The following is a 25,518-nucleotide window of genomic DNA, read 5'->3' as shown; positions in this document are numbered from 1 at the left end:
CTGAACAAACAAAAACCCCACAGACAGTCCAGAGCAGAGACCAAGGGCTGGGAACAACCTAGAAACTCAGGTATCTCATAACAATATCCCAAATTAGGGAGAGGAGTGGAGAGAAAAAAAAATGCTCGTTGCAGTTCCAGCTTCCTTTGTCAAAGATTTCTTGAGCTTGGCAATCTTGACCACCATGATCAAAAGCTATTGGAACTAACTATTCAGTTTTGTACACATACAGCTAACAAAGGATAAGGTTAAGGACTGACCACTTTAAATACACAGTAATCATTGATAACGTACAAGAACTATCAATATGAAATGTGCTGTTTCTGGATGTCAGTCTAAAAGCTTTGCTTAAAGGATTGGAACCAGCCTGATTAGTCAATCTTCTAAAAAGTTCCTATCACTACAAGCTGTTTGACAGGTCTATACCCATTCAGTTGCAATAGCCCTTACAAATACTGCGTAAATAGGTAAGAAATTTATGGACTGCCAGATCTCAGCTCAAGGTTATGTCAACATATGAAAGGATAAACGTGTAAATACTTCAAAAGATTATCCAGAAGATAGAAGAAAAGCAAGTGACACCATATTTATGAACTGTCACTATGGTAATACATGAGGTACCCCCTATTCCACCTTGAATGAAAGGCTGAATGGGATTCAGCAGAGCCAATCACGTGGAGGGAACTTCAAAACATTACTTAGAAGCAGAATACAGAAGAGTCAGCAAAACGTGTACCCAAACTTCATTTGTACTTTTGAAGACGGAGTAAACTGTCCATCTGAACAATGTATCAAAGGATAAACCACACTGTTCCACAAGCTTCTACTACAACAACAGATGCCAAAACCCTGAAGTACACCATTAGATGAAGATAAACAGTTTTCTTAACTGAAGGCACACACAAATACAAAAATATTTTAAAGGTACTGCGAGCATTAATGAAACAGCCTTAGGCTGCAGGCTGCTATAAAAAGTGACTTGCCTTGTTGAGCTCTCTTCTAATTTTCTCCGGGCCAAACTGATCAAGGAAACGTCTGAAGTGAAAAGCATCTATGGCAACAATTTCAGTGTAGCGCCGCTGCCACTCATCCCTAAATTTGGAGGGAGAAGATGACAACAGTAACATTAGTTCTTAAATATTGGCCATATAATCATGATCTGAGATGAGCAGTTCCCTACAGAGCTTTTCCATTAGAAGACACTAGAAAGGTGAGCTTGTAACAGCAATGGGGTGCTGACAATAACATCAGAAAAGAGACAGATTCCCCTATAAATTTATAAATCCTCTAGCCTAGACTCTGAATGTAGAAGTAGAAATGTGAAACACGTGTCATTAAATTGCACTGTTTATTCAGTACAAAGGAACACTGCAAGGTCAGAAAAGCACTCTGGCTCTTTATCTTCCTCCAGAATTTATGGAGTCACAGAATTGTTTGGGTTGGAAGAAACCTTTAAATATCATCCAGTTCCAACTCCTCCTGCCCCACTCCTGAGCAGGGACACCCCCCACTAGATCAGGTTGTGCAAAGCCACATCCAATACAAAATGGTTTACTGCATGTATTCACTACAAAAGCACTGCTGGGGAAATGAATGCAAGTGCTTAGAGATTTCTTCTCAGATTCATGATATTAATTCTTATGTTGACACGCTATTATCACCTGCACCACAGCACTCGTGGTATCACTGTCAAACCTCCTGGGACGTATTACAATCCATAGTTCAGTTATCTTCATAAAATTTTGGGTTCATTACAGATAATTAAAACCTGTTGATTTAAGATCTGACACGTTGGTAGGTATCATCAGGAGCATCAGTAATGCAAGGAAGACCACTGATTAACAGGAGTAACTTTCTTATCTTGCTGGTTCTTCTGAAGAAAGTAGGATCAAGCTATAAAATTCTATAGTAAGGCAAATTCTCAAAGCACCAAGTTTTTAAGTTTAAGATGTGTGTTTATTCCTTCACTTGAAATACTGATATGAAAGTTCACCTTGGGGTCTTATCTTCATGGCTTCTTGCCCACCGGTAAGTTTCTGCATAACCTGTATACTCACTGTACTGTTCAGTACCTGAAAGACAAATGATTTCCCATGTTATATAAGAACATGTAAACATTTTTCTCTTGTAAAATCTTTCATAGCAATCAATGCTTCTCTGAATGAATACACACCTATCCAAAGCACCAGCTGAAGCTAGAAGTTCATATCTACAAACAGCAATACAAAATCACCTTGAAACCAGTAAGAGTTTTTGATACAATGTGATGTTCTGTGGCAGATGTTATGAACATAGATCGTTTGCCATCCAGCGCACATACAACTAGGAGTTTTCAACTTGCCATTCCCAGGTTAAGTAACTGCAGCTTAAACTGAGGGAAAAGAGGGAAATGAAGTGAAAGCAGGGTTGTGTTATCATGCTACTACCCTGTCTTTTTAACCTAAACCTAAGTATGCTAAATAGTGTAAGCATACAAGTGTAGCCTGGGAAGAATATAGGGATGTTGTCTGCATGTGTAGGAAAGCCAAGGCACAGATGGAGCTGAACTTGGCAAGGGATGTGAAAAATAACAAGAAGGGTGTCATAAAACAAAGGGGTTCTACAGGTACATAGGCAGGAGGAGTCTGGCCAAGGAGAGTGTTCCCCCTCTGATAAATGAGGATGGAGAACTGCTACTACTTGTAAACACGATGATGAAACAGTCACTCCACTACTAAAACATGGCAACGCTACCTCATCACAAGGTAGCAGAAAGCTGGGCTGACAGCTTAGGAAATGCGAGAGGAAAAAAGATTTAACAGCATCTGAAGCAAGCTGTACGTTTCCACAAAACAACTTCATTTTTCTAACGTAAAGTTAAAATCTGTACATCTACAGAGAAGCTCCACGTTAAGAACCAAAGCAGATTTCCAGTGCATCAGCCTTACCCTGCTGCCCACCAAGCTCTCGAGGGCAACTCTACATAAGGATCTTGTGCTCAAGAAACGTTTACATGTTGTACTGAGGAGCATGGTTTAGTGAGAAATATTGGTGACAGGTGGACGGTTGGACTGGATGATCATAAAGGTCTTTTCCAACCTTAGTGATTCTATGATAGGTAGGATGCTAAAATTCCAGGGCTCACTGCGCAATAACGCCTCTTTTCCTCCTGTTAGTTTGTTTTGCTTTCGCTCAGCATGATTCCTGCTCTGCAGTTCCTGACACAAATTCTCAGATATTGCTGCAATTCACAGCACAAAATGTATCGGAAGGCTACTGAGCCCAGCTGTGGTGGCCAGTTCCCAAGAGGATACTTCTGTAAAAGCCTAGGAAGCCGTGAAACCACACCTAGAACATACCTAGCTGCTCTGCCTAAAAGCTCAGCAGGTTATCTTGACAAGCATCAAAGGCAGTAAGAAAGTAGCTTGTTAAGACCTAGTAATTTTAGCTATCCTAGCTCTATTATGCAAAGTACCTTTCCAGCCTTTACTGAGACCAAGGAGAGCGTTCTATAAGCGTTATGACTCTCGCCCTCTGTTAAAAAGCCAGCTTTCATCCTGCCTAACCAAACTGCAGGTCCTTGCTTCAAAACCTGGGGATGCAAAAGTGCACAGAAAAACCCTGAAGTAATGCCACAGCAAAATCAGGTTTTCCCACGCAGGGCTTGCAACCTCTCAACAATTTTCAGATTAATTTCCAAAGTAGCAGATTGACCAGAATATCTCATTTGGAAAATTCCATCTCATACAGGCACAGTTTGGCACAAGTTACCAACAGCATAAGAAAAGGATGACAGCTTCTAAGCAATGCCTGAATCACAGACTGTGCCAGCAATTACACCTATAAATATAACAGAAAAATAGTTTACAAAGACCTGTAAGCATTTAAAGCAACCGACGGCACCAAAAATATGATTACTCAGACAAGAGTGATGCCTTCACTGAAGTGAGTGAACATAAACGTTTTAATTTAACCTCAAGGGTTTTCAATCTCCAAATAGAAAAAAAAAAACTGAAAAAATCAGAAACATAGGACTATTCCACTTTTAACATCGTCTGCCAAGGGAATCTGAACACTTTCTACCTGTAGTCTCAAATATATGAAACATGAGCTGTTAAAACTGTTTAAAATACTGCTTATACTTCACAACACTTCCCCTATTTACACAAAGCCGCTGTAACAGACTTATCAGTGCTTCTTGACCTCATCTGCCTTATTATCACTCATCATTTATTTAGATTTTATAGATGATTAACGACGCCAAGAACAAACTCCACCCGAGGCTATTTTGAAAAGCTGCTAATCAAAGTGATTGGGATGGTAGAAGATTGCTCACCAGAAATTCACTTTCTGTTGCAAAACCAAAATCAGAAGAATTGTGATGGCAAAATACGCCTATATATATTCACACACATCCACATCCTTACATATAAGACAACTGCGGGCAGCTTAGATATTCAAAAGTCAGCCTTCTAATTGAATCATAGGCTGTATCTATCATCAGTTAAGACTTTTCCTGACCTAGCCAAAATTGAGATTTACTGATCCGCTTAAGCAAAGTGTCTGAGTAAATAGTAAGAAAAGACAAACAAGGGGAGTGCTTGACCCTTCTGACAGCCTTTAGCTTCAACTCTGAAAAGGAAGTATTTGTGGTCTCGCATATGGAAAGAAAAGATGGGATAATGAAGATATTGACAAGGACAGATTAAATGAGTCCAAGGATGAAGCTCGCTTTTCTCAAAGGTTCATTGTTTTCATTAATTTTTATGAAAGTGCAGCGTATGATGACAATAGCATCGAGAAGCAAACAAACAACTAAACGCATACATAGAAAAATCAATAGAAGAGAAACTCAAAGAAATCACACAAACACTGAATTCATGTCCCGGGAACCCAAGGCTAATGAAAATCAGTGGGTTTTCATAAGCAAAGCTCTGGAAATATGCCAGATAAAAAATAGGTATTCAATGGGCAGCACTTTTGCCTGTGAACCACTGGGATATAAGCTGCTGCAGGGAGACCGAATGCAATACAGGATAAACTGGATGTGTTAATGTTTGTGATGAATCTCTTTCCTCAAACCCAAAAAGTAAGCCACTACATAAACAAAACCTCACCCAACCTCAGAAGAAAGCATATGTAAGTGTAATTAAAAAAATACACCCTTAATGAAACTTGCAAATACTATATGAGAAAAGTGAAATTTCAAGCACCAGTGTTCTTATGGGACCATGTTCATGAAATCATAGAATCATAGAATTACTCAGATGGGAAAACACCTTAAAGATCATCACATCCAACCACAACCTAACCATAGTATCCTAACTCTAACAACCCACAGCTAAATCATGTCCCTGAGCACCACATCCAAACGGTTTTGAAACACATCCAGGGATGGTGACTCAACCACCTCCCTGCGGAGCCCATTCCAGTGCTTAACAACCCTTTCTGTAAAGAAGTTTTTCCTGATATCCAACCTAAACCTCCCCTGGTGCAACTTGAGGCCATTTCCCCTCATCTTGTCACCAGTCAGAAGAGACCAACCCCGCTCTCACTGTAAGCACCTTTCAGATACTGGAAGACCAATAAGGTCTCCCCTCAGCCTCCTATTCCCCAGACTAAACAGCCCCAGTTCCTTCAGTCTCTCCTCAGAGGGCATATTTTCCAAGCTCTTCACAAGCCTCGTTGCCCTTCTTTGGACCTGCTCCAGCACCTCAACGTCCTTTCTGTACCAAGGTGCCCAAAACTGAACACAGTACTCAAGGTGAGGCCTCACCAGTGCCGACTACAGGGATCCAGCCTTTCTCAGACTCCCATGGTTTTACTTTTCAATTGCGTATGATCTATGTGGCATTATAAAGCACCAAAGGTTTGAGGGAGAAGGGATGAAGTGCCACACTGCTATTTTGTCTGAGCTAGAAATTGTACCACTGAAGGATCAGCGGCACTAACTACCCCAAAAAAGGAGCACACGTAAAAAGCAAGGGTTCCATTCTGTAGTCACTAATATGAATGTATATTTACTGCCATAGGTGAGGGGAAGATCCTGCTCTTTCAATCAGTTCTTCCGGCCCTTATGTTATGCCAGCATTAGTCGTCTGGCTCTTCAGACAGTGGCACGATCAGCCAGCTAATCCAGCTGAAAAACATCTTTCTCCTATGAGTAAATTTTCAGCTGAACTAATTACTGATCTAGTTTATTGCATGGATAATGTGCTTAGAAGTCTCTGAAAATGGCCATTGTTCAATCTGTAGATTTAAAGCAAACACAGAACAGAGCTTCACCCACACTTAACACTGTCTGGATATATGCCAACCGAAAGGAAAGAAAAAATAAACAACAAAACACAGAACAACTGAATGGAAAACAGTGACATTTTTTCACAGCTCTACCTGAAGTGTAATTGTAGGAATCTTTGGCATTACTGCTGACATTTCAGCCTGTGTAGAAGAACTTGACTGTGCATGACCAGTTCTATATTCATTATGGCAGTGATCTCAACCAGATACCACACAATCACAATGAATTCAATTTCTCCCCCACTTCTCAGACTCTTCTGCAAACTTAGGCTACAGAGTTATACCCATTAAGCCACTGAGACAAGATGCATTACGAAGAACATAATTCATCAGGAGGATTGTGACATGCACTGGAGACTTGGCTATGAACTAAGACGGAAGATACGCAGGAAGATGATGGAAGATCCATTTCCAGTAGAGAAAAATATTATCACATACACTAAATGCAAAACACTATGAGGTGCAGCGGCTCAGGAGAACTTCTGTCTTTGCAGTCAAAGAACACCTCCACTGTTATTTGCTGATACCAAATCGCTATTGTTGCGTTTTTTTTCCCCCACAGTGGAATGGAAGAAACTCTTAAAAATTCATTTAATGTTTCTCCCAATCCATTATGACACATACTGATAGCCACACTGTTTTTACCCTTCCCAGAAGAGCCTCACCCAGAGGACAGCACTTCAATATGTTGATTTTGTTGTATCATCATACCCAAAATACATGACAGCAATCAGTGTTGGCTATGAATTTCCTGATTTATTTTTATTTTTCTATGAATCACTAAATCAAGTTTACCATAAAGATGTCACAGAAAAGGCAGTGATTTAGGCATAGTGGAAAAACAAGACAAACAAATCGCTCTCAAGAAAGATTACCAAGGTTAAGTATAAAAACAACAGAGCTTTGGCCATTACAATCAACAGCTTTGGGACAAGGTAAGGTTTAGAAGACCTAAGCTGAAAAGTTCTACTGTGCACACATATAAGAAAGAACGAGTGCTTCAGGAGGACTTTTCCAAGAAATTTTCTCCATTGTGTCCACAAATTCCAGCCTGTTCAGTCAGTTTAGCTAATGAAACATATCATTTTGACTGCTGTAGGCTGAAAAACAAAGTACACAATCTATTACTCTATTTGTCTAGAATATCTCTTGGTAAAAAACAGCTATAAAGAAAAAAATAGTTTCATTTTTCCCCATCCTCCAACCACGAAACACCCGACTGCTGCATTACCATGTGTAGAACCAAGACACGGGCAACATTTTTCCTGGGCCTCTCCACTTTCTGCTAGAGACGTTATCTGTTTTGACACTATTTTGATCCAAGGAATAATAAAACTCTTCAAATTTTAGGACAGATGTTAAAACCAAAGGAAAAATCTCTTCAGTGAAGCACTGGACAGAGAGCATACCTCCATACTTAACCTCTCAACAATATACTACATATGCAGTTAGTTTTAACACTGTAAGTGACAAACACAACTTGCAACAAGTACCATGAACACGTGTTTGCAACTTAAAAGATAAACATCCTCAAGAGACATTTCCTCACTTTGTATCCTTTTTAAAGGATGCTGATTTTCTTCTCTTCCAATTCCTCCTGTTTGGTGACCAAAAGGCAGCTCAAACATTCCATACTGCAAAAAGGAACAAACCCATCCTGCTTCAACACAACAGACATATTGCCTACTAATAACTGGTAATTATGACTTATATTGCCCCAAACCATTTTTTAGCTAGGTCTAAAAATGCATTTCAGGACTCAGCATCCTGTTATACAAGGTTAAAGAATGTTCTACGTAACGCTTGTCTGCTTGCCATCACTTCTTTTTATTTCCTTCACCAAAGGTCTACTGGAACAGTGGCCCCACAGTCTTAAGATGTGGGGCGAAGAAGAAAACTCATTGACAAATGAGTACTATCTTTTCCCGCAGAGTTTAAACATATGAAATTTCAAGTTGAAACACATTTTCTACATAGAAAACCAGAACATTTACTGCAAAGACTAACCTGTGATGATAAGACATTCATTGTGATCCAATACTTCAGTGATGAGCCTTGATACAATCAGCTCTGGGTTGATTAAAAACCGAATTTCTTCTTGTACTAGTCCTGCCCCGGTGACACCACCGCCAACAAAACGGTTTGCAAAATCAACCTAACAAGAATATATCCAGGAGCATTATGAGACAAGCAAACACATAAAATTCTTTCATTTAATAAGGCAAACAGAACTACATACAAGCTTCAGCTCTGTGGAAATGTGCTGCTATCACTTAAAAAATATAAGCAGCAGGACAGAGTCCAATTAGCAGCATGCCTTCCTAATTTTTTCCCTTTCCTATTTGTGAGACGAAATGAGACAAGTGAGAAATTACGCAGCAAAATAAAATTATGCATCTCAAAGGCTCTGAATTTTTTTTTTTTTGAAAGGGCATATATTTAATAATGAAATATTTACCAAAACGTGAAAAATAGAACAGCAGATTACAGTATCTCTTTTCCATTTTAGAGACATTGAAGAATCAGTAAGTTGTCCTTTAATAAGCTTTCTGCCTTGGCTATCCACACAAAGCACTTTCAGCTCAGTATTGCCCCACATCAGTTGTTCTGTACTTAGAAGCTCTTACAAATGCTCCTTGAAATGCACTTGAAAAAGGTACATCATTTTGATCTCTAAGCCTTCCGCCTGAAACTATGAAGCTCTGGACTCTAATTTTTGCTGCAATAACATATTTTTTTTCTATATTATTTTTTTTTATATTATATTTTTCTATAGACAATAGTTTTGAAATCAACTGCTTTATTCAAAAAAAGCAACTACTATTTATGCAAACTATTTGCCCATGGAAATTTATAATTAAAAAAAAAAACTCACATTTTCCTGGCTAAAGGTGTTCTATTGACTTATTTATTTATTCGGTAATTGAACTCCAGAAGACAGACTTCTTTCTTTAAGCTGATTTGACAACTGAAGTATGTCCCTCGCTATTGGTATGGACAGGACATCCTCCTTACCAATCTATTTCAGCTGACTGTCTCCCAGACTGAAACAGTGGTGCTGCAGCAGCAAGAAGTCTCCTGAACTACTGACCTGGTCACCGTCTGGGGCACAACAATCATTTCAAAAGCAAAACAAAAACAAAACAAAACCCTTTGGCAGCTCATAAAAATTACAGCCTGAAACTTTTATCTTGTCAATCTTTGATCCTGGTTTGAACCAAAGGACCTGAAGCTGTCCAGGACTTGTGATTTTCTGTCAGCTACTTCTGTAACAGGTACATGTAACAAAACTCAATGAGCTAGGGAATACTGATGGCACTAAGACTGCCTGTAGAATTCATTTTGATGCCTCGTTTACATGCATAACATCTTGTCATTTAAATTGAGTTTATATAACTTTAAGCTACCAGACCATAAAAATGACATAAGCACAACATATAAAGCCACGTCTACTGTTATATAAACTTACCTGTAGCATACCTTGTCCATTGCTTTCAATAGTGCCCTCATAGGTGACATGCAATCTAGACAGCTTTTTCTGTGATCTATCATTGAGGAAAAAGTATTGCATAGAAAAAAAACAAAACGATGACAGTGTCTCCACAAAGACATTAAGACAGAACGCATCCAAAATCCTTACACGCATCCATCCTCCTTACACGCCTTAACATAATGTGATTAATAAATCTGAAGGATTGAGGCAAACGTATTTGCCTTCCCAAAAACTGCCTTTTGCAGCTGTCCCTTTTTACACTCTCAAGCATCAAAAGATGTTACTGTTCTAAAATTTCACTTAGGAATTGTTGACTTCACAGGCACACAGATATATGCATGACGCTCAAATTATTTGTGTCCCTTCATCCACTTCCTTCTGTACATCTCACTAAAACAAACATGTTTAGTGTCATCACTTGTAGGTCTGAATCAATTCAACATTAACGGGATTCAGGTTATAGATAATTTAAGCGAATCTTCACATGTAACAGCATGTTTGACTTACCTTTCCCAGTCTGGAAATTCTTGGAGACACTGCCTTGTAAACGTCACCAATCCAGTAGGTTCTACAGGGAAATCAACCCCAAGGAAAAGATATTAACCGATAGAGCTTTTGTCCCTACACTGATTACAACATAATTCCTGGCAGAAACAGGAGAGCTTAACTTTCCTCAAAAGCAGCTTTGAATCTTGCCCCAACAGCCCATGCTTAAACTGAAACCACTATGAAGGCCAAAACCACTCATTTCTTTGCAGTATTTTTTCAAGGAAAAGCTGTGTGTTAAAAGAAGAACACTTCAACCGTAAACACTACCAAAACGACTTGATGGTCAACATGAAAGTAAAGTGTGCTGTCATTTATGGCAGAAATTGTCAGCCTTTGGAGGTGTTTGTTTTTAAACACCAATAGGCAACACAGAGTATTCAAGCTATGTGTGGATGAAGCAGCAGCTCATATATCCAAACAAGCTCTACTACGTAAATAAAGACAGATTCCAAATGAGCCATTACTGACAAGATCCTAGTGAAATTCACCCTATTTCAGATGCAAAAAGACTCCAGTGCTCACAAAGAAAAAGAACAGCTATTTCTCACTGCAGAGAGAATGCACAGTCATCATCTCTCCTTGCTTTACTCAAAATTTATGTTGTGCTACAGAAGAAAACGTCAGCTTCTTATTAGAGGATGTCATCCTAACAGAAACTTCCTTTGGTCTCATTTGTTTGCTACAGTAAGTCTATTGGGTTGGCTTGTGGAAAACAACGGAAACAAATTTAAAGCACAAAGTCTTTCCAATGTGTTAAATAACACTATGCTTTTCTTCAGAATTGTAAGGTTTAAGGAGACTTAGAAGGAAAAAAAGTTGCTTTCTCTTGAAAAATAACATATGGCTTTCAGCAATTGAATGCTTTTCTACAAGAGAATTCTTATCAGTAGCAACATTTTTATACATTAGGCATTCACCTACTGACAAAATCTTCTGTTCACGTGGCCTCCACTGTGTTTCTTTACAAGGAACTCAATTACCATTTACAGTGAAAAAAACAATTGTGAAATTGTTACAACCACTTACGGAGCTATATTACTTCAGTCTTACTAACTCCTTGAAAGGAAAAAAATTCCAATAAATGGGATCTTCTGAAAGTATGAAACGAACTTTTAATTCAAGAAACGAGCATGCAAAAATCTCATTAGATTGTCTGATGTTCTAACTTTAAGAAGTAGTTTTCATAAAGCATGCTCCCAGTAGAGTCTGGGACAGCAGCAAAAATTTGACATTACTATTAAAGTAGTAGAAGAGAGCCCCTATACTACAGCTCTCCTCATCTGAGCGCACAGATCACAATTCACTTCTTACCACAGAGATTTATTTCTACTGAGACTGCTGAAGTTTGTTAGCTGAAACAAAATGATAAGCTGGTAAACGGAATAATACACTGATGGAACAAATGAAATAAAGAGGTTTTTAACGTGTAATAGCTTAAAACGGTGGAGTTTTTTCCTTTTAAGAGCAAACTTTTCTGAGAATATGGTGTTAACAGCGTAAAGAAAACGTCCTATAAAAATCACTATAGTAAGATATTGCTGCAGATATGATATCCATAACTGCAGTCAAATCCCTTCATCCTAAAAAAGGGAATTTATGAGATCTGCTACAGCACTCTCAAAAAATGAATGTATTTGTTTGGGAGCTAAGGTGAACGTTCTAATCAGTGGTAACAGCAGAAGTTCTGACCACGCATGCTAAGGAACATACCCCACTCATTTCTAAAGGAGCTGAAGACATCTCACATCTTGCTATCAGCTAATTTATTTTCAACTGGGAAAACTTCGCAGCAGCTTTGCTTTGGAAGAACAGAAGCAAAAAAACTGAAATGCCAACAAAAGGAAGGAAAAATCACTTTCAATTACAAACGTTGCAGATAAAGCACTAAGTGTGCATACTGCAGGAAACCTGAAGACTGTATCAAAATCTTTAAGGATGATGTGGTACTGGTCATTTTAATGACCACATGTGCTAAGTTCTCTCTACATTCTCACTCTGATAAGGTGCACCGAGTCAATGCATGCATATTTTGATTTTACATATTTCATATATACACACATAATTTGTATAATGCATAAAGAAACATGCACACTTTATACACAGGATATATTTATGTATATAAATAAGGAGAGGTGGAAATATAATCTGAATCTATATATGTATATGGATATTTTACACAAACAAACCTATCTCAGAAAAAAAAGGAATGAAGAATAAGCTTCATGCAAAAAACTGAACTACATGTGTTATCTGTACGTGACAAAGTGACACTAGAGAATATCAGCATACTCAGCATGCTGGCTTTTGTTAGATACTTCCATCATAATGCTGCGTAGCCATTCCTAAATCTAATGGGATTAAATTCTCTATGTATGTTTTGTATCTCAAAAAGAAAAAAAAAAGAAATGAAGTACATACTTTTTTCTGTGACTCTTCTAAAATAGCAGAAAAGGGTCTTAAGTTTCTCAGGCTTCCTTGGTGACCGTCCTTCAAACAATCTGGAAAACAAGGCAAAATTAATTAGATTTCAGGGATACGCAGCATAGTCATTAGGCTACTTACAGGTACAAGCTGAAAAACAGTCTGCCCTCCCTAAAGTCAGCCACTTCAGCATTACACAAGTAGGACACAGTGGGGCTGTCTAGACAGTTCTTTCCATAATAAAGCATTTAGTTGCAGTGCTGCTACGTTGCACCTCAACTGCCATGATCCCACACAGGAACCAATACCCTTACACCACTTGTTACAGAGGCACCAGTCCTGAAATCTACACAAATACTGAGATTGTACACTCCCAGCAGGAGGCATATTTACATGCTTATATATGTAGTGCACTTCAAAGAAAGAAGGCCAGAATTTGTTTCAAATAGAGCTAGTTTTTAGGTTCACCTGCTAGATAAGTTTCTGATGAAGGTAATAAGGTTGATTTTGAAATATCAAAAAATATAATTTCAAAAGGAAGGTCCAAAAATCTACCAGATTTATTTGCAATGACCTAGCTTGGATTGAAATCAGTGACCCAGAGGTAAAGACACGCACACTGAATACCACAGGTTCCAAATGCCTTACCCTACTTACAGATGAGTGAACCGCAGAGAAGAATGAAGGCAACTACATTGCTTTCATGAACTGCGTGGTACCAGCAGCATTTCTAAAGAGATTAATCCACCCCCAATAGAAATGGCTTTATCCACTGGGCTACTCCTGGCATTCTCAAACTCATCTCTGAAAAACTAACCATTAAAAGGAAGCTTCCAATTTTTAGCCATTAAGTGAATGCATGCTTTTAAGGTTAACTGAAATATTTTTACTGCATCATCCCTCTTCCAGCAACTTGAATGCATATTACTTAATTTCACCTCCAGCAAAGTGACAAGGCATTGTTATTGGCAATACATAATGGAATTTAACTGGGAGGAAGAACAGCGAGGACTTCAGAAATAATATCCTTTGAGCAGGAAGGTCACTAAAAGATGTCTGATACAGTGAAAGCCCTGAGGATGTAAGTTATAACACACCTACCAATCCTTACCCCCACAAACCACAAAACAACAGTGTAAGTAAAGCAGTGACACATTATTCATTTGTTTCCATGCATCAAAATGACAACCTGCCTTTAAAAATGGAATGCTGTCAGGCAGACTTAGCTTACAGTGGTGAACTAGGGTGGTTTTTTTTTAGTATTCAAAAATTCTTATGCAATACACATGCTGAAGAGATCAATTTATCCAAAATCTATATGAAGTTAAAGAAGCTAATTTTAAGGTTGAAAAGATCTTAGGAAAACCTTCAGCCTTGGAACAACCAATCAGGACTTTAAGGCAGCAAGTTTCATGTGCGTATGGCCTACTTCAAAACGGGCCCATCTGCAAGGTCTAGGACCAGGTTGTGCTTGCCCAACTAAGAAGAGACTCAGAGAAGAAAGTTAAGGTGTGCATGCAGGTCTTGTCTAAATGCCCAAGTTATCTCTGACTTTTCATCTGGAAGTCTTATTTGGTACAAGTCCTTTAAATTGGTTCATTTATATACTAGCCCAGTCATGCCCTCAGCAGGTTTTTTTTACCCCTTTACTTCAACTTGAAATCATGCTTAGATTGGAAATTCTCAGTAGTAAGTTCTTCACATCACAAAGGTGTTACATGATTCAGCATAGTGTGTTTTTAAATACATGATTCACACAAAGTGTGTTACATGATTCAGCATACGTAGCAAACTGTGCAGGGAGAGTCCAGAGCTGAAAATACTATGCTTGAAAAAAGGCAGATCAAGCTAAATGGTGACAGCAAGGGAGATTAACTAAGTAATTGTAATGGATGAAACCAAAATGTGGTTGCTGGCAGTAGGGCATTTCAACCAAACACATACACACACACACATATATTTTAATGTATATATATTTATATATTTACATCTGAGATGTCCAGCACTGGCCTGTTTTTTCTCGCAGTAAAAGCTGTGGTAAACAGCTGTTTCCTTTCTCTCCTGGGATCAAAGCTACAGTAACACCAATTGCTTCTGAAAAATCTCATTTACGGCAGATTTATTCCCCAAACACATTCCATAATTACAAGAACGATAACAGATCTGTATTTCTGTTCTAGCCATGTAGCACTTGGTAGAAATCACAGGGTGGCACATAAGAGTTTGGAAAGGCCCAAGTTCTGACATAGGCACTGTGTGTTGCAGGGGGTTACTCCCCTTGCAGTAGGGACAGAAAAATACAGTGAGGTTGAAAAGTCACCTGCACCTTGACCTAGGAGCAACACGCATCCTGTAACCACACATCACATCTTGTACTGCAGTTAGCACACAAGGTGATCTGTTTTAAAGGCCAATTGGATCAGTGGAAAAATTCTGACATGTTTTAGTAGGTTAAAAATTAGCAATATATCTTCATAGGAGCTACCTATTTATTAGGGCTTACTGGTATTAGTTCAGCTGAATTTGACTGCTTTATATGTTCTCTTACGTTGCCAGAGAAATCATATTGCAGTGATGCCAATGTTTCAGAAGTCTTCCAAGCTATACTGAGGTCAGAAGTAGAAACTGAAGAGAAATTAAACAATAAACCTTACGTTCTATATATACATGCAACCATACTGTCTTAGATGCAGTGTAAATAACTATTTACTTCTGCGAACAAAGTAATGCATGAGAAAAACAAGTAAGAAATGGCCCAGATCTGTTCCCATCAATTTAAGAGAGGATAATACTGCAAAGATGCAAAGGAACATCTTAATCTAGGACACTATTTTGGAGATGATCAGTTAGGAAACGTTAAGGAAGGTCTTATTTCTGGGGCAAGTATCTGTGTTTTGGAGAACAAAACTATATGAAGACATCAATAACATATTAAAATGAATGCTTCTTTAAGTGCTGGAATGCAGATCCTACTAAAAAAAAAAACCCAACCAAAAATAAGTGGAAACCACATAACCAATTTACTGACAAGAACCTAGGGCCAAAAAAAAAAACACCATTAATTCAAATTAAAGAATTCAGCCAAATGAAGTGCACTTTAAATCAAATGCAAAGTACTGCAAGCCCCACTTTCAGCTGAAGCAATTGAAATATTACCTCTAACTGCATACGTAAGCTATTTTTGCTCCGCATAAGATGTTCTTACTGCCACGCAGCTCACTTCCACTTAGCAGGAAGCTAGACACCAGAGCACAAAGCTTGTGGGGCTGACCACCAAACAGAGCTCTGCAGTGATGCTAATCAAATAAAAGATGTATTAGCAAGGTATGCCTATAGGGATACAGTTAGGTGTTCTGACAAGTCAAGGTCAGAGATTTAAAAACAAGACAGTAGATGTGCCAACAGCGTAGTAGAAGTAGATTGTTAAGTCATTGTGGCTTCATTAAAACTTTCCTAGCTAATAATGAGAGAGTCCCACCTCCAGCCCATACCTTCCCATCCACAGGCTGGGCTTTTCTTGAACTTTATGAAGTACACTAATGTTTCTAACGTGCAAATTTGAACCTATCCTAAGACTCAGAACTGTACAGAGTAGCAAAATACTTGAAAAATGAATGGAACAAGTGTCTTTGGTTTTCTATCTTATTACACTTCAAGTTCATGTATACACGTAGGGGCGGAAACACGCTTAGATGTTATCTTCCAAACGTTATTTCTCTCCATAAGATCAAGGGCTATTTACATCCAAAAGCTGAGCATTCTCAATTGCTAACAACCTCTATTTGAACTACTAAAATTTCACATTGAATCATGCAACCCTAGAAGAAAAACCTCATCATGTGTCAATTGGCACAATAAATGAATCATTTAGGATTACATCAGTTGCACCAGGGAGCACGGTGAATCATCCCTACCATCTTTCTCCTGCAATCTTTTTCCTCCATCAAGTTCTGAAAGAAAAATAAAGGTCTTCCTTTCTCAAAAACGTTATCATATTTGTAAGCAACCTTTTTTTCTAAGCTTTGATTTGCACCCCTAGGTGGAGTTGGCCAAAATACTTTGTTTCAGTAACAGTTCTATCACAGTACTACTTGATATCTTTCTTCAGTTGTGCTCATAGTAACTTTAGTCACATGTATATATAACACTACTTGTAGATAGCATATTCAAAGGGCAGGAAATCTATAGGTGTAAGCATGAACAGAGAGAGAATCCCACTGCGTATGGGATTTGTATATAGGATTTATATATGATTACGTGTGCATATACAATTGCACAGGATCTGGAATAATCTCTCTCAACATCTGACAAGTCAGTCTATCATATACAAACAACGAGAATTACCTTAGTTACCTATATTCTTTGACTGAAGTATCTTCTGAGAAAGCTTTTTCAATAGGTTGTGTATTGGGGGTGGGGTTCCCACCCATACAGAAATATCCAACCACATTTTAAACCACAGTGCTACCTCACTAAAGCTTCACTTCAGTGAAAAGATGGAATACAGTACTGGCTGGAGACTTTTCTTAACAAGTGGGACAGCAGCAAGTGTTTCACTATTACCACTACCACTATTACATTTCCCCTTGCCAAGAGAAACAATATTTCCTCCCTGCTTACTGTTTCTCTTAGTGAAGAACACCACTCTAGATCCATGGTCTCCAATGCAGGTCACAAAAGTATCCCAGGGGAACTAAGAAATAACCCACTGGAACATAAGAAGAAAATACTTTTGTACCATTCATGGAATGGAAGTATAATTTGGAAACAGTGGTTTACTTTATCTTTATCTCATCTTTTTACATCTCTATTTCCATGCATGTTTCATGATTTATAGATCATATTAGTGCAGTAGTACACGTGTGAAATTTATGAATAAATACGCATATAGGAGCAAAAAATAAGTGTACATATATCAGAAATTTTTCTTCTGATAAAGGGTGTGCGATGAGAAGAGTTTGGAGATCACTTCCCCAGACAGCTTTAATTACTTAAAAGTCAGTCACATAATTTAAGATGAAGAAATCTGAACAAATTGAAAATGGCCAGTTCAATATAAAATATAGATTCTTACTAGGAAGTCCTGTTGCTATTGAAAATATTTTAAGTGAGAACTACAAATAAGGCTTTTCAGAATACTAAAACTTGAATGATGAACTTTGGACGTCATATCAATCTAGAGTAGATAAGCCTAACACGATGACCTGCCCAGAGACGAAAGAGATGAAATGAGTGAGCACAAAAGGAAAGGCCACCATCTTGACCTTACACATCTTGATAGGTTTCTTAGTTCCAGCTGGAACTGAATTGTTCTCTTCAGAGTGTCTGCTGTGACACTATGTTTTCATTCCAGGAAAAAGCAACATTGATAGCACACTGATGTTTACAGTTGCCTCCTAAGCAGTGCTCTAGAGAGCCAAGGCAATTTGCAGTGAAGGGCCCAATGAGCCGAGAGGGAACAGAATTAAGAGATCTGCCTGAAACTGACCAGAGGGATGCTCTACAGTATGATGATACATACAATATGACATCATGCAGGAGGAGTTGTGAAAGGGGTGGGACTTAATCTCTTCTGCTGTTCAGGGGGCTAGTTGGGCATCAGTCAGGGGGTGGCGAGCAATTGCTTGTGCATCACTTGTACACACACTTGTCATAATTATTATCCTTTTCTTTTTCTCTTAGTTTTATCTCAACCCACAAGTTCTACTTTATGATTTGGGGTATTTTTCCCCCAATTCTCTCCCCCATCCCACTGGAAAAGGAGGAGGTGGGGGGGCAAGTGAATGACTGTGTGCTGCTGAGCCACCTGCTGTGTTAAATGACAAGAGGAAAACACAGCACAAACTTAAGCAAGTCAGGTGCAGTAACATCAGTTCTGTTTATCTGGTGCCTACTGTATGTTCATTTAATAGCAGGAATCCCACCCTTCTGTATTAAAACAGCCTATACAGAAAGCAATTTAGAGGTTTTGAATTCCCTTGGCATCAAGTAGGAGAAAAACAATATATTCAGTCATGCAATCTCACAGGCACTTTCTTATTTACTGCTGTGTCATAGGCATCAACCGTCATCATATCAAGTTATTTAAGAACATGCAACATCTTTGTGTTTAATTAGAACTTCATCTTCAGATTAGAGACTCTTGAGATGCCAACCCCAAGTACTCAGCACCAAACAGCACGGTGCAGTGTTTTACACTGAGCATCTGAAACAAAACATCTCACAGCACAGTAAAATTCAGTTCTGTAACGAATTACTGTGCCTACTGAAGTAACCAGGAGGTATTCAGATAGAGTACTGTGTAATCACTAAAGCAATTACTAGACTTATTAAGAATGGTGTCCTGTTGAACTGATCTATTCAAAGACCATTTCATCTTCTGCCACACAAAAAAGCCAATTTCCATTTTTTACAGTAGATTATACTCTACATAAATCTGTACTAATAAGAACACAGACCTGAGGCAGGGTAACAGGACTGGTTTTCCAGGCTCGGTGTCTAAAACCATAGAAAAAACCTAGAGCCACTTCTCAGAGGAGCAATGCATCTCTCAGTCCAAATCAAGTTCTCTCCAAGTCATCAGATAATTTATTCCCCAGAGAATACTCATTAGTGTTGCAAAATTGATGTTGTTTACGAAGAGACAATTGCATTACTGGTAAATTAGATTTCAATTCTCCTGCATAAACGTACTATACAGTTTGCCCATTTCCTTTCATATATTATACATTCCATAAAAGATATACATCTTAACTACTGTTTCACCCCCCTCATTCCCAATCACTTGAAATTGCTTTAAAAGCTTGTTTGATAAAGATGAAGAAAGTCAGTCCTACTAGAATACTGGCCATTTCAGAGCAGAGCATCTCACTAACATACGTGCCAGAAGATCTACCAGGTCTGTGCTACGAGACACGCTGTCTTAAATTATAGTACAGCCTCACTTGCTTTGATGGCAGCTACTACAGATGCCTAATGCCTTCAATTTAACTACAGTAGTTCCTTGAAAAAGAACAGTGAAGTTACTGTAACTTAACGCTACAGCTAAGAACAGATCAAAGGTACAGCAAAAGCAAAACGGGTCTTTGACACAACAGTTCTCTTTTCGGTCATCCGGAGAACTGAGATAAGATTGCAAAAGATTACTGCTGTTTGGTTGCTGTTTTTTTCCCTTACACACAACCAGACGTTGTAGTTTCCTAAATTACGAGATGCTATGGCAATAAGACAGAGGTCTGATAGCTCAGTCAACAAGGGCATGAAGAACCTCCACTGAACAGTCTCACCTGACAATCCAGTGCATTTGTCTCAGTAATTTGTCACAAATAAATGTAAAAAGAGCACATTTCTTAACTTTGATATGTTTCAAGAGGGGAGAGACAATAAGCCTTCCTCCCTTCTTATGGAAACGATACACTAAACCACCACAAACTACTCACTGTAAAGATGCATTCTCAGTATTACCAGAAGAAACTGTGTTCAAATGCAACCATGATCACAACTGTAGAGATCACCTCAGAAGAGCTGATGCAACCAATCCTTCACATTCAAGCAATATGCAACTTCTACAAAAAATTTATCAGTAAGAATGTTAAGAGGACAAATGCAATTCTTTCTGTTGTAATGGAATATTTTTGCACAAAGCTGCCCAATCCATTTCCACATTATTATATTATATAAACGTTTTTGAGATAAAGATTGAACTTCTCAAACTTGGCTTTATGTTTGGTTTAAACAGAAGCAATGCCTCATGCTATTTTGTATGCTCTAATAATACTTGGCCACCAAACAGATGTTATTCCATTTACTAAAATTCATTAATATCCTGCCTCTCAAAGCTAAACTATGATTCCATTTTATTAACTACATTTTTAATGGATTATGATATTAATAACTTAAGAACTGCAAAAGGCCAATCCTTGCCAAGTCCTGAAGGGAAGAATTTAATTAAATTACAGAGTATTTCATTACACGAGTGACTTGGCCTCTGTAGCACAGTGAACAATCAGAATAGGCACTTAGTTTAATAGCACGTTGTGACACCAAGTGCTGCAGTGTCAAATGAGGGATGGAGTTCCCTCTGCCTCCCTCTCAACTGGTGAGAGGGACAGAAGAGATGAAGCAGAGACGGTTTATGTTAATACTAACACTTAGAATGGCCTTCCTTCCAATCGGATGAGGTTATTAGTGCATCCAAAGAACATGCCATCATCACCACAGTAACAGTGCCAAAGCACTGGTGCACCAGAAAAAGCTGAACAGAGAGAAAAATGTATATTCTCAGTATTCTGTGTTGAGTATCTGCTGTTATGTCAGCTTTGCATCTTGATTAGGGGGTGTTGGGTGGTAATCACAACGTGTTACTTAATACCAGAAAAACCTACAGAAGAAAAGACTGAAAACAAGTGGGGGGGGAACATGAAAGTACTTGGAAAAAAAAAAACACAGACTACATAACTGAAGTGTACAAACAGGTACTGATGTTTAAGTTTGTATGAAGTGAACGAGAAATGATTGCTGCATAAAGCTGAAAGCACACAAGAAAGAAACAGGCTGTACAGTTGTGCTTCTAACTTAAGGCACAAAATTCAATTTTTTCAGTCTCAGGAGCTGAGGGAAGGGGTGAAAGCCTTTTGTATTATGTAGAAAGCGCATGTATACTGAAATTACGGAACATTTGTTAAAAGTAAGATCTCTCACATGCGCTCAGTAATTGTGCTTCACTAAGGAACCATGGCAGATTTTTTCCTCCTGTGCCCAAGGAACACAGTAATTCATTCACAGCCCCACAGCAGACAAATTATGCTGAGGAAAGAACCAAGTCTGGAAAAAAACTGCAGACAATAAGACTGTGGGGGAAAAGAGCTGCTGTGTAGAACAATCTGTTATGCCCATTCCTAAATAGGGCAGAGCAATAGTCCCCAAAGCCTTTAAATCAAAACATTAGTATCGAGAGAAAGAAAAGTCACAAGCACTCCAATTTCAGTTACTGCCTGCTGCCTTTTGAACACATCCAGCTTCATGAAAGGCTCTTCTGTAAAACCTGAAAAACACATGCTGCAGTGAAACAAACCTTCTCATCTTTGCAAATCTGAAATAGCTGAAAACATGGCATTTTGTTGTTCTTCCTTGCTCTTACAGAACTAACTTTCTAGGGTGAGAAAATACAAGATTAACAGAAAAAGGAAAAAATAAGTGAGGTAACGTCCATCCACTCCCCATCAGCTTAGAGTTCGTCTAAGTCAGGTTACAGACAGTAACATGATGGAAAACAGTGTAACTTTTTGTAGTGTTCTCTTCACCACTAGATGGGCTTCAGCTTTTATTCCATCAGTTCCCCTCTCACTGCTGCACTCACTCTTATTTTAAGCTACCTCCAGACACCATTCCTACTTCACTAACCTGTATTTTGCAGTTGATAATGAACAAAGGGGAAAAAAACATTGGTCCAACAGATGATTAAATAAAAAGTATTAAGAAGGAAATAGTTCTTACATACAAATGCATAAGTTGGCAAACTCCTGAAGAACGGACATTTTTAATCCTCAGAAAAGAGAGAACATCATCCTTGCTTTTTTCTTCCAGTTTGTTAAACATGCTTGCACTTAGACAAAAGTGTCTTTCTACCTTACATGGCCTAAAGCTGAGCATTACATCACATATAACGTAAGAGGAAGGTCTGAAGACCGTTGTATTATCCCTTCAAAATAATAATATTGGAATTCACTTTGAGCAATGGCACTTAGAGGCAGAGCAAGAGAAAACCAAGGACTGACCAGAATAAGGCACAAATTCTGAATGTTTAAGTGCTTTTACAGGTTATTTTTAAAATCTATGGCAGTAATTTATTTCCCTAATACATTGCCAAGGCTGTTTTATTTCTAAGTAATTCTAATTATCATGTCCTGAACTAACCACTACTACTACACTGTACTACTGCGAATTTATATACCTGTGCAATGCTCATTGACTGCAAATGCATTCCAGTGACTCTGCAGCATTTCATAGCGTAGCTGATAATTTAACTAATTGATACATAATATGTTTAAGTCACAATAAAAACCTGATACTTTCTAAGTCCTTGAAAAAAAAAAAAACCCAAAAAACAGCTAAAAGAATGTAGATGGAGCAGTCAAATGGAAGCCTGTCCAGACCCTTACCGTACACTTCTACTGCACTGGACATAAGGCTTTCTAAAGAATGAATGGTTACTCCCCAGTCAGTTGTTTGTATGAACACGCAGAGCTGTATGAGGCACAAATACCCACTAATACTTCTCTTCTGTATGCCACTGCCCTATTGGAACAAGACAGCAAACCTCTGCCAAGTACAGTTTTCTGGTCTCTCTTCTGAATACTCAGTGTAGATAAGCTTGTGCTAGCCCTTCACAACAAGCACCAAACCCATTATTATCGCATCAGTACAGCTGACTTGCTTTATTCAGGGAAGTTCAAGCCTTCTGTGGTTCTTATGACACAACTTAGTGCCCAAGTGTGCTGGATCACAGGTAACACACACTACCTTTATATTTCATCTCAGCGTTCGGAGCATATAAACTACATGTATTAACTGCAAGGGACTCAGAAAACCTCCAGATAATAATCCGAGTTTATATGTAAAGTTGACCCATTCGTATTTCTAATCAGAAGTCTGTGTGGACTTATTACTCTGTAGCAAGGAATGCCCCCCATCCTCTCTCTCCTTCCATAACTGAGATAAGAACATTTAAAGATAAGAATTAAAAGATACTAGAAAATCTTTAATCAAATCTGTATGCATGCTAGCGTTGAGGGGAAAAAAAAGAAGCATTTGTTTAGAAATCAAAATATCATTAGTTAAATTCATATTGTGGTCTTAAAAGCTCCCTAGGTTGATGAGAAACGAAGGTCTGTTAATCGGAGTCAATTTGCAGATCACCACTGCTGACAAAAGGGGACAACAGGAACATGGCTGGGGGAACACTGACTTTTCATTTAAATACATATAAAATATTCAAAGCTCAATTGAAATATGCCATTTGTAGGCAAACGGCTATGAGGAAGAGGAGAACTGTGTTAGCTTAATTATGTCCATGTAGGAGCATTTGAGTATGTGCACACAGAAACAAAAGAGGAAAACTTGGAATATTAAACATCTTCCTGTGCACAAGAATCTTACAGTTAAATAGATTTCTGGTTGCTGATAGGTAAAAAAAAGAAATGCAAACTGTTGAAAATAGTGACAGCAATCTTCTAAAAACATGGAAGAAGAAACAGGTTTTTCCCCTAAATGACAACAATAATATTTTCATTGCAGGATTATCAGCTCAATTTCTTCCCAAGTGCCATACCTGTTGAAGTTAATGTCTGGATAACTAGAATACTCAGACTTCATCTTCGCATTGCGACGTGGAAAAGTACAGAAGAAAGCATTGGCCAAAAAACTAGCAATCTGTTCCTGTGACATTGTGATGGAGTGATTCATCTTTTGTTTCAGAAGAGGTATTGGCTACCAAGTGGGAACAAAAGAGGCGAGGGGGAGGGAGGGCCAGGAGAAAAGGGAGGGAAGGAGAGAGAAAAATAATTAGCTTACCCATTTTAAAAGAAAAAACAGGAGCACAAAATTACATTTGTTAAATTAGAGCAAGAGTAATTTAAGCCATTGGTGAACCCTTTAATCAGCAGAACCATTAAAGTCAAGAACAGTTTATTCAAGACAATTGGGAAAAGGCTTGCTGACAAACTGCAGATTTCTAATCAATAATAAAAAAAGAGACCAAGAAAACACAACTTATCAAACAAAAACAGTGGAAATTGAGGGAAAAAAACATGCAGGATTTGCAGTTCCTGGGCAATCTTAAAAACTGAAGTAAAAAAAATCAGCTTTGATAGTTGAATAGCTAAGAACCTACTAAGGAGTGTTTTCAGCTACAATAGCCACGCTTCACAATTTACAAAGAAAGGTGGAGGTCATTCCACAATTGTCACCCAGTGGCTCAATTTTTTTATTCCTGGCCTCCCTGAACCAAAACAACAGACTGATAACCTTTGCAGGAAGGATATGATTAACAATTCTTTTATTATCAATCAAAAAAGCACAGCCTAAATTCAGTCTTTTATTTGGTATTTTAACTCTAAGTGGTTTCTCCAATTTAAAGAGAAACAAAGGAGTGGAAACCAAACTTAAGTATTACCACCTTTCCTTTTATTAGGCTTTATCTCTTGATATGAGATCTTCCCTCTTCATATTCAAGTCATTTTATATAAAAAACAATTTGTTTACGTGACCAGGACAAAAATGTCTGTTTACCAAGGAGTTCAGTAACAATTATGATAAATCCCCTTGATAGCAGGGAGAGAACCATTTTGACTGCCTCTTCCAACATTCTCAGCCATCACCATTAGCTTAGCTCCAGGAAGCTAAACAGACATGACTTAATCCCTTTAGTGGTGAATATAGAAGCTGTTGCTAATTTACACTGTTGAATACACAGCTCTGTTGACTCCACAGCACAATTTCTTTCATTCTCATAATTACTAAATTCACTGTATATATAATTCTGTCTTCTGGCTATTTAATTAACAAGCTGGATTATGATGTCTGAAGTCACTCAGAGGGGGAGAAAGAAGCCTAAAAAGCTCTCTACTAACTTCTATAAGTCTAGTTTTACATAAGACAAGAAAATAGGTCTGACAAAATTCTTAAACATTTATACTGCTTAACACTACAAATAGTTATCTTTGTGGTAGGCATTACTGCATGACCTAGTGATGTCATGTGCTGGGCTTGACTGTATT

At 38.2% G+C, this 25,518-nt stretch overlaps 1 protein-coding gene across 3 annotated transcripts in view; it reads right to left on the bottom strand.

Annotated features, from left to right (window-relative positions):
- PARG (poly(ADP-ribose) glycohydrolase) overlaps window positions 1-25,518 on the bottom strand; it is a 61,416-nt gene that overhangs the window by 11,876 nt on the left and 24,022 nt on the right. For all 3 annotated transcript variants that reach the window (XM_004941959.5, XM_421502.8, XM_015288036.4), the window contains 7 exons: window positions 24,072-24,229; window positions 12,740-12,819; window positions 10,280-10,340; window positions 9,749-9,824; window positions 8,287-8,434; window positions 1,994-2,072; window positions 984-1,092 (listed from right to left, as the gene is read on the bottom strand). In XM_004941959.5, the coding sequence (XP_004942016.2) occupies window positions 984-1,092; window positions 1,994-2,072; window positions 8,287-8,434; window positions 9,749-9,824; window positions 10,280-10,340; window positions 12,740-12,819; window positions 24,072-24,229 (711 nt within the window). The remainder of the gene's footprint in view (window positions 1-983; window positions 1,093-1,993; window positions 2,073-8,286; window positions 8,435-9,748; window positions 9,825-10,279; window positions 10,341-12,739; window positions 12,820-24,071; window positions 24,230-25,518) is intronic.

This window comes from Gallus gallus, chromosome 6, assembly GCF_016699485.2.
Source record: "Gallus gallus isolate bGalGal1 chromosome 6, bGalGal1.mat.broiler.GRCg7b, whole genome shotgun sequence".
Classification (NCBI taxonomy): domain Eukaryota; kingdom Metazoa; phylum Chordata; class Aves; order Galliformes; family Phasianidae; genus Gallus; species Gallus gallus.
This window is presented reverse-complemented; position numbering and strand designations above follow the sequence as displayed.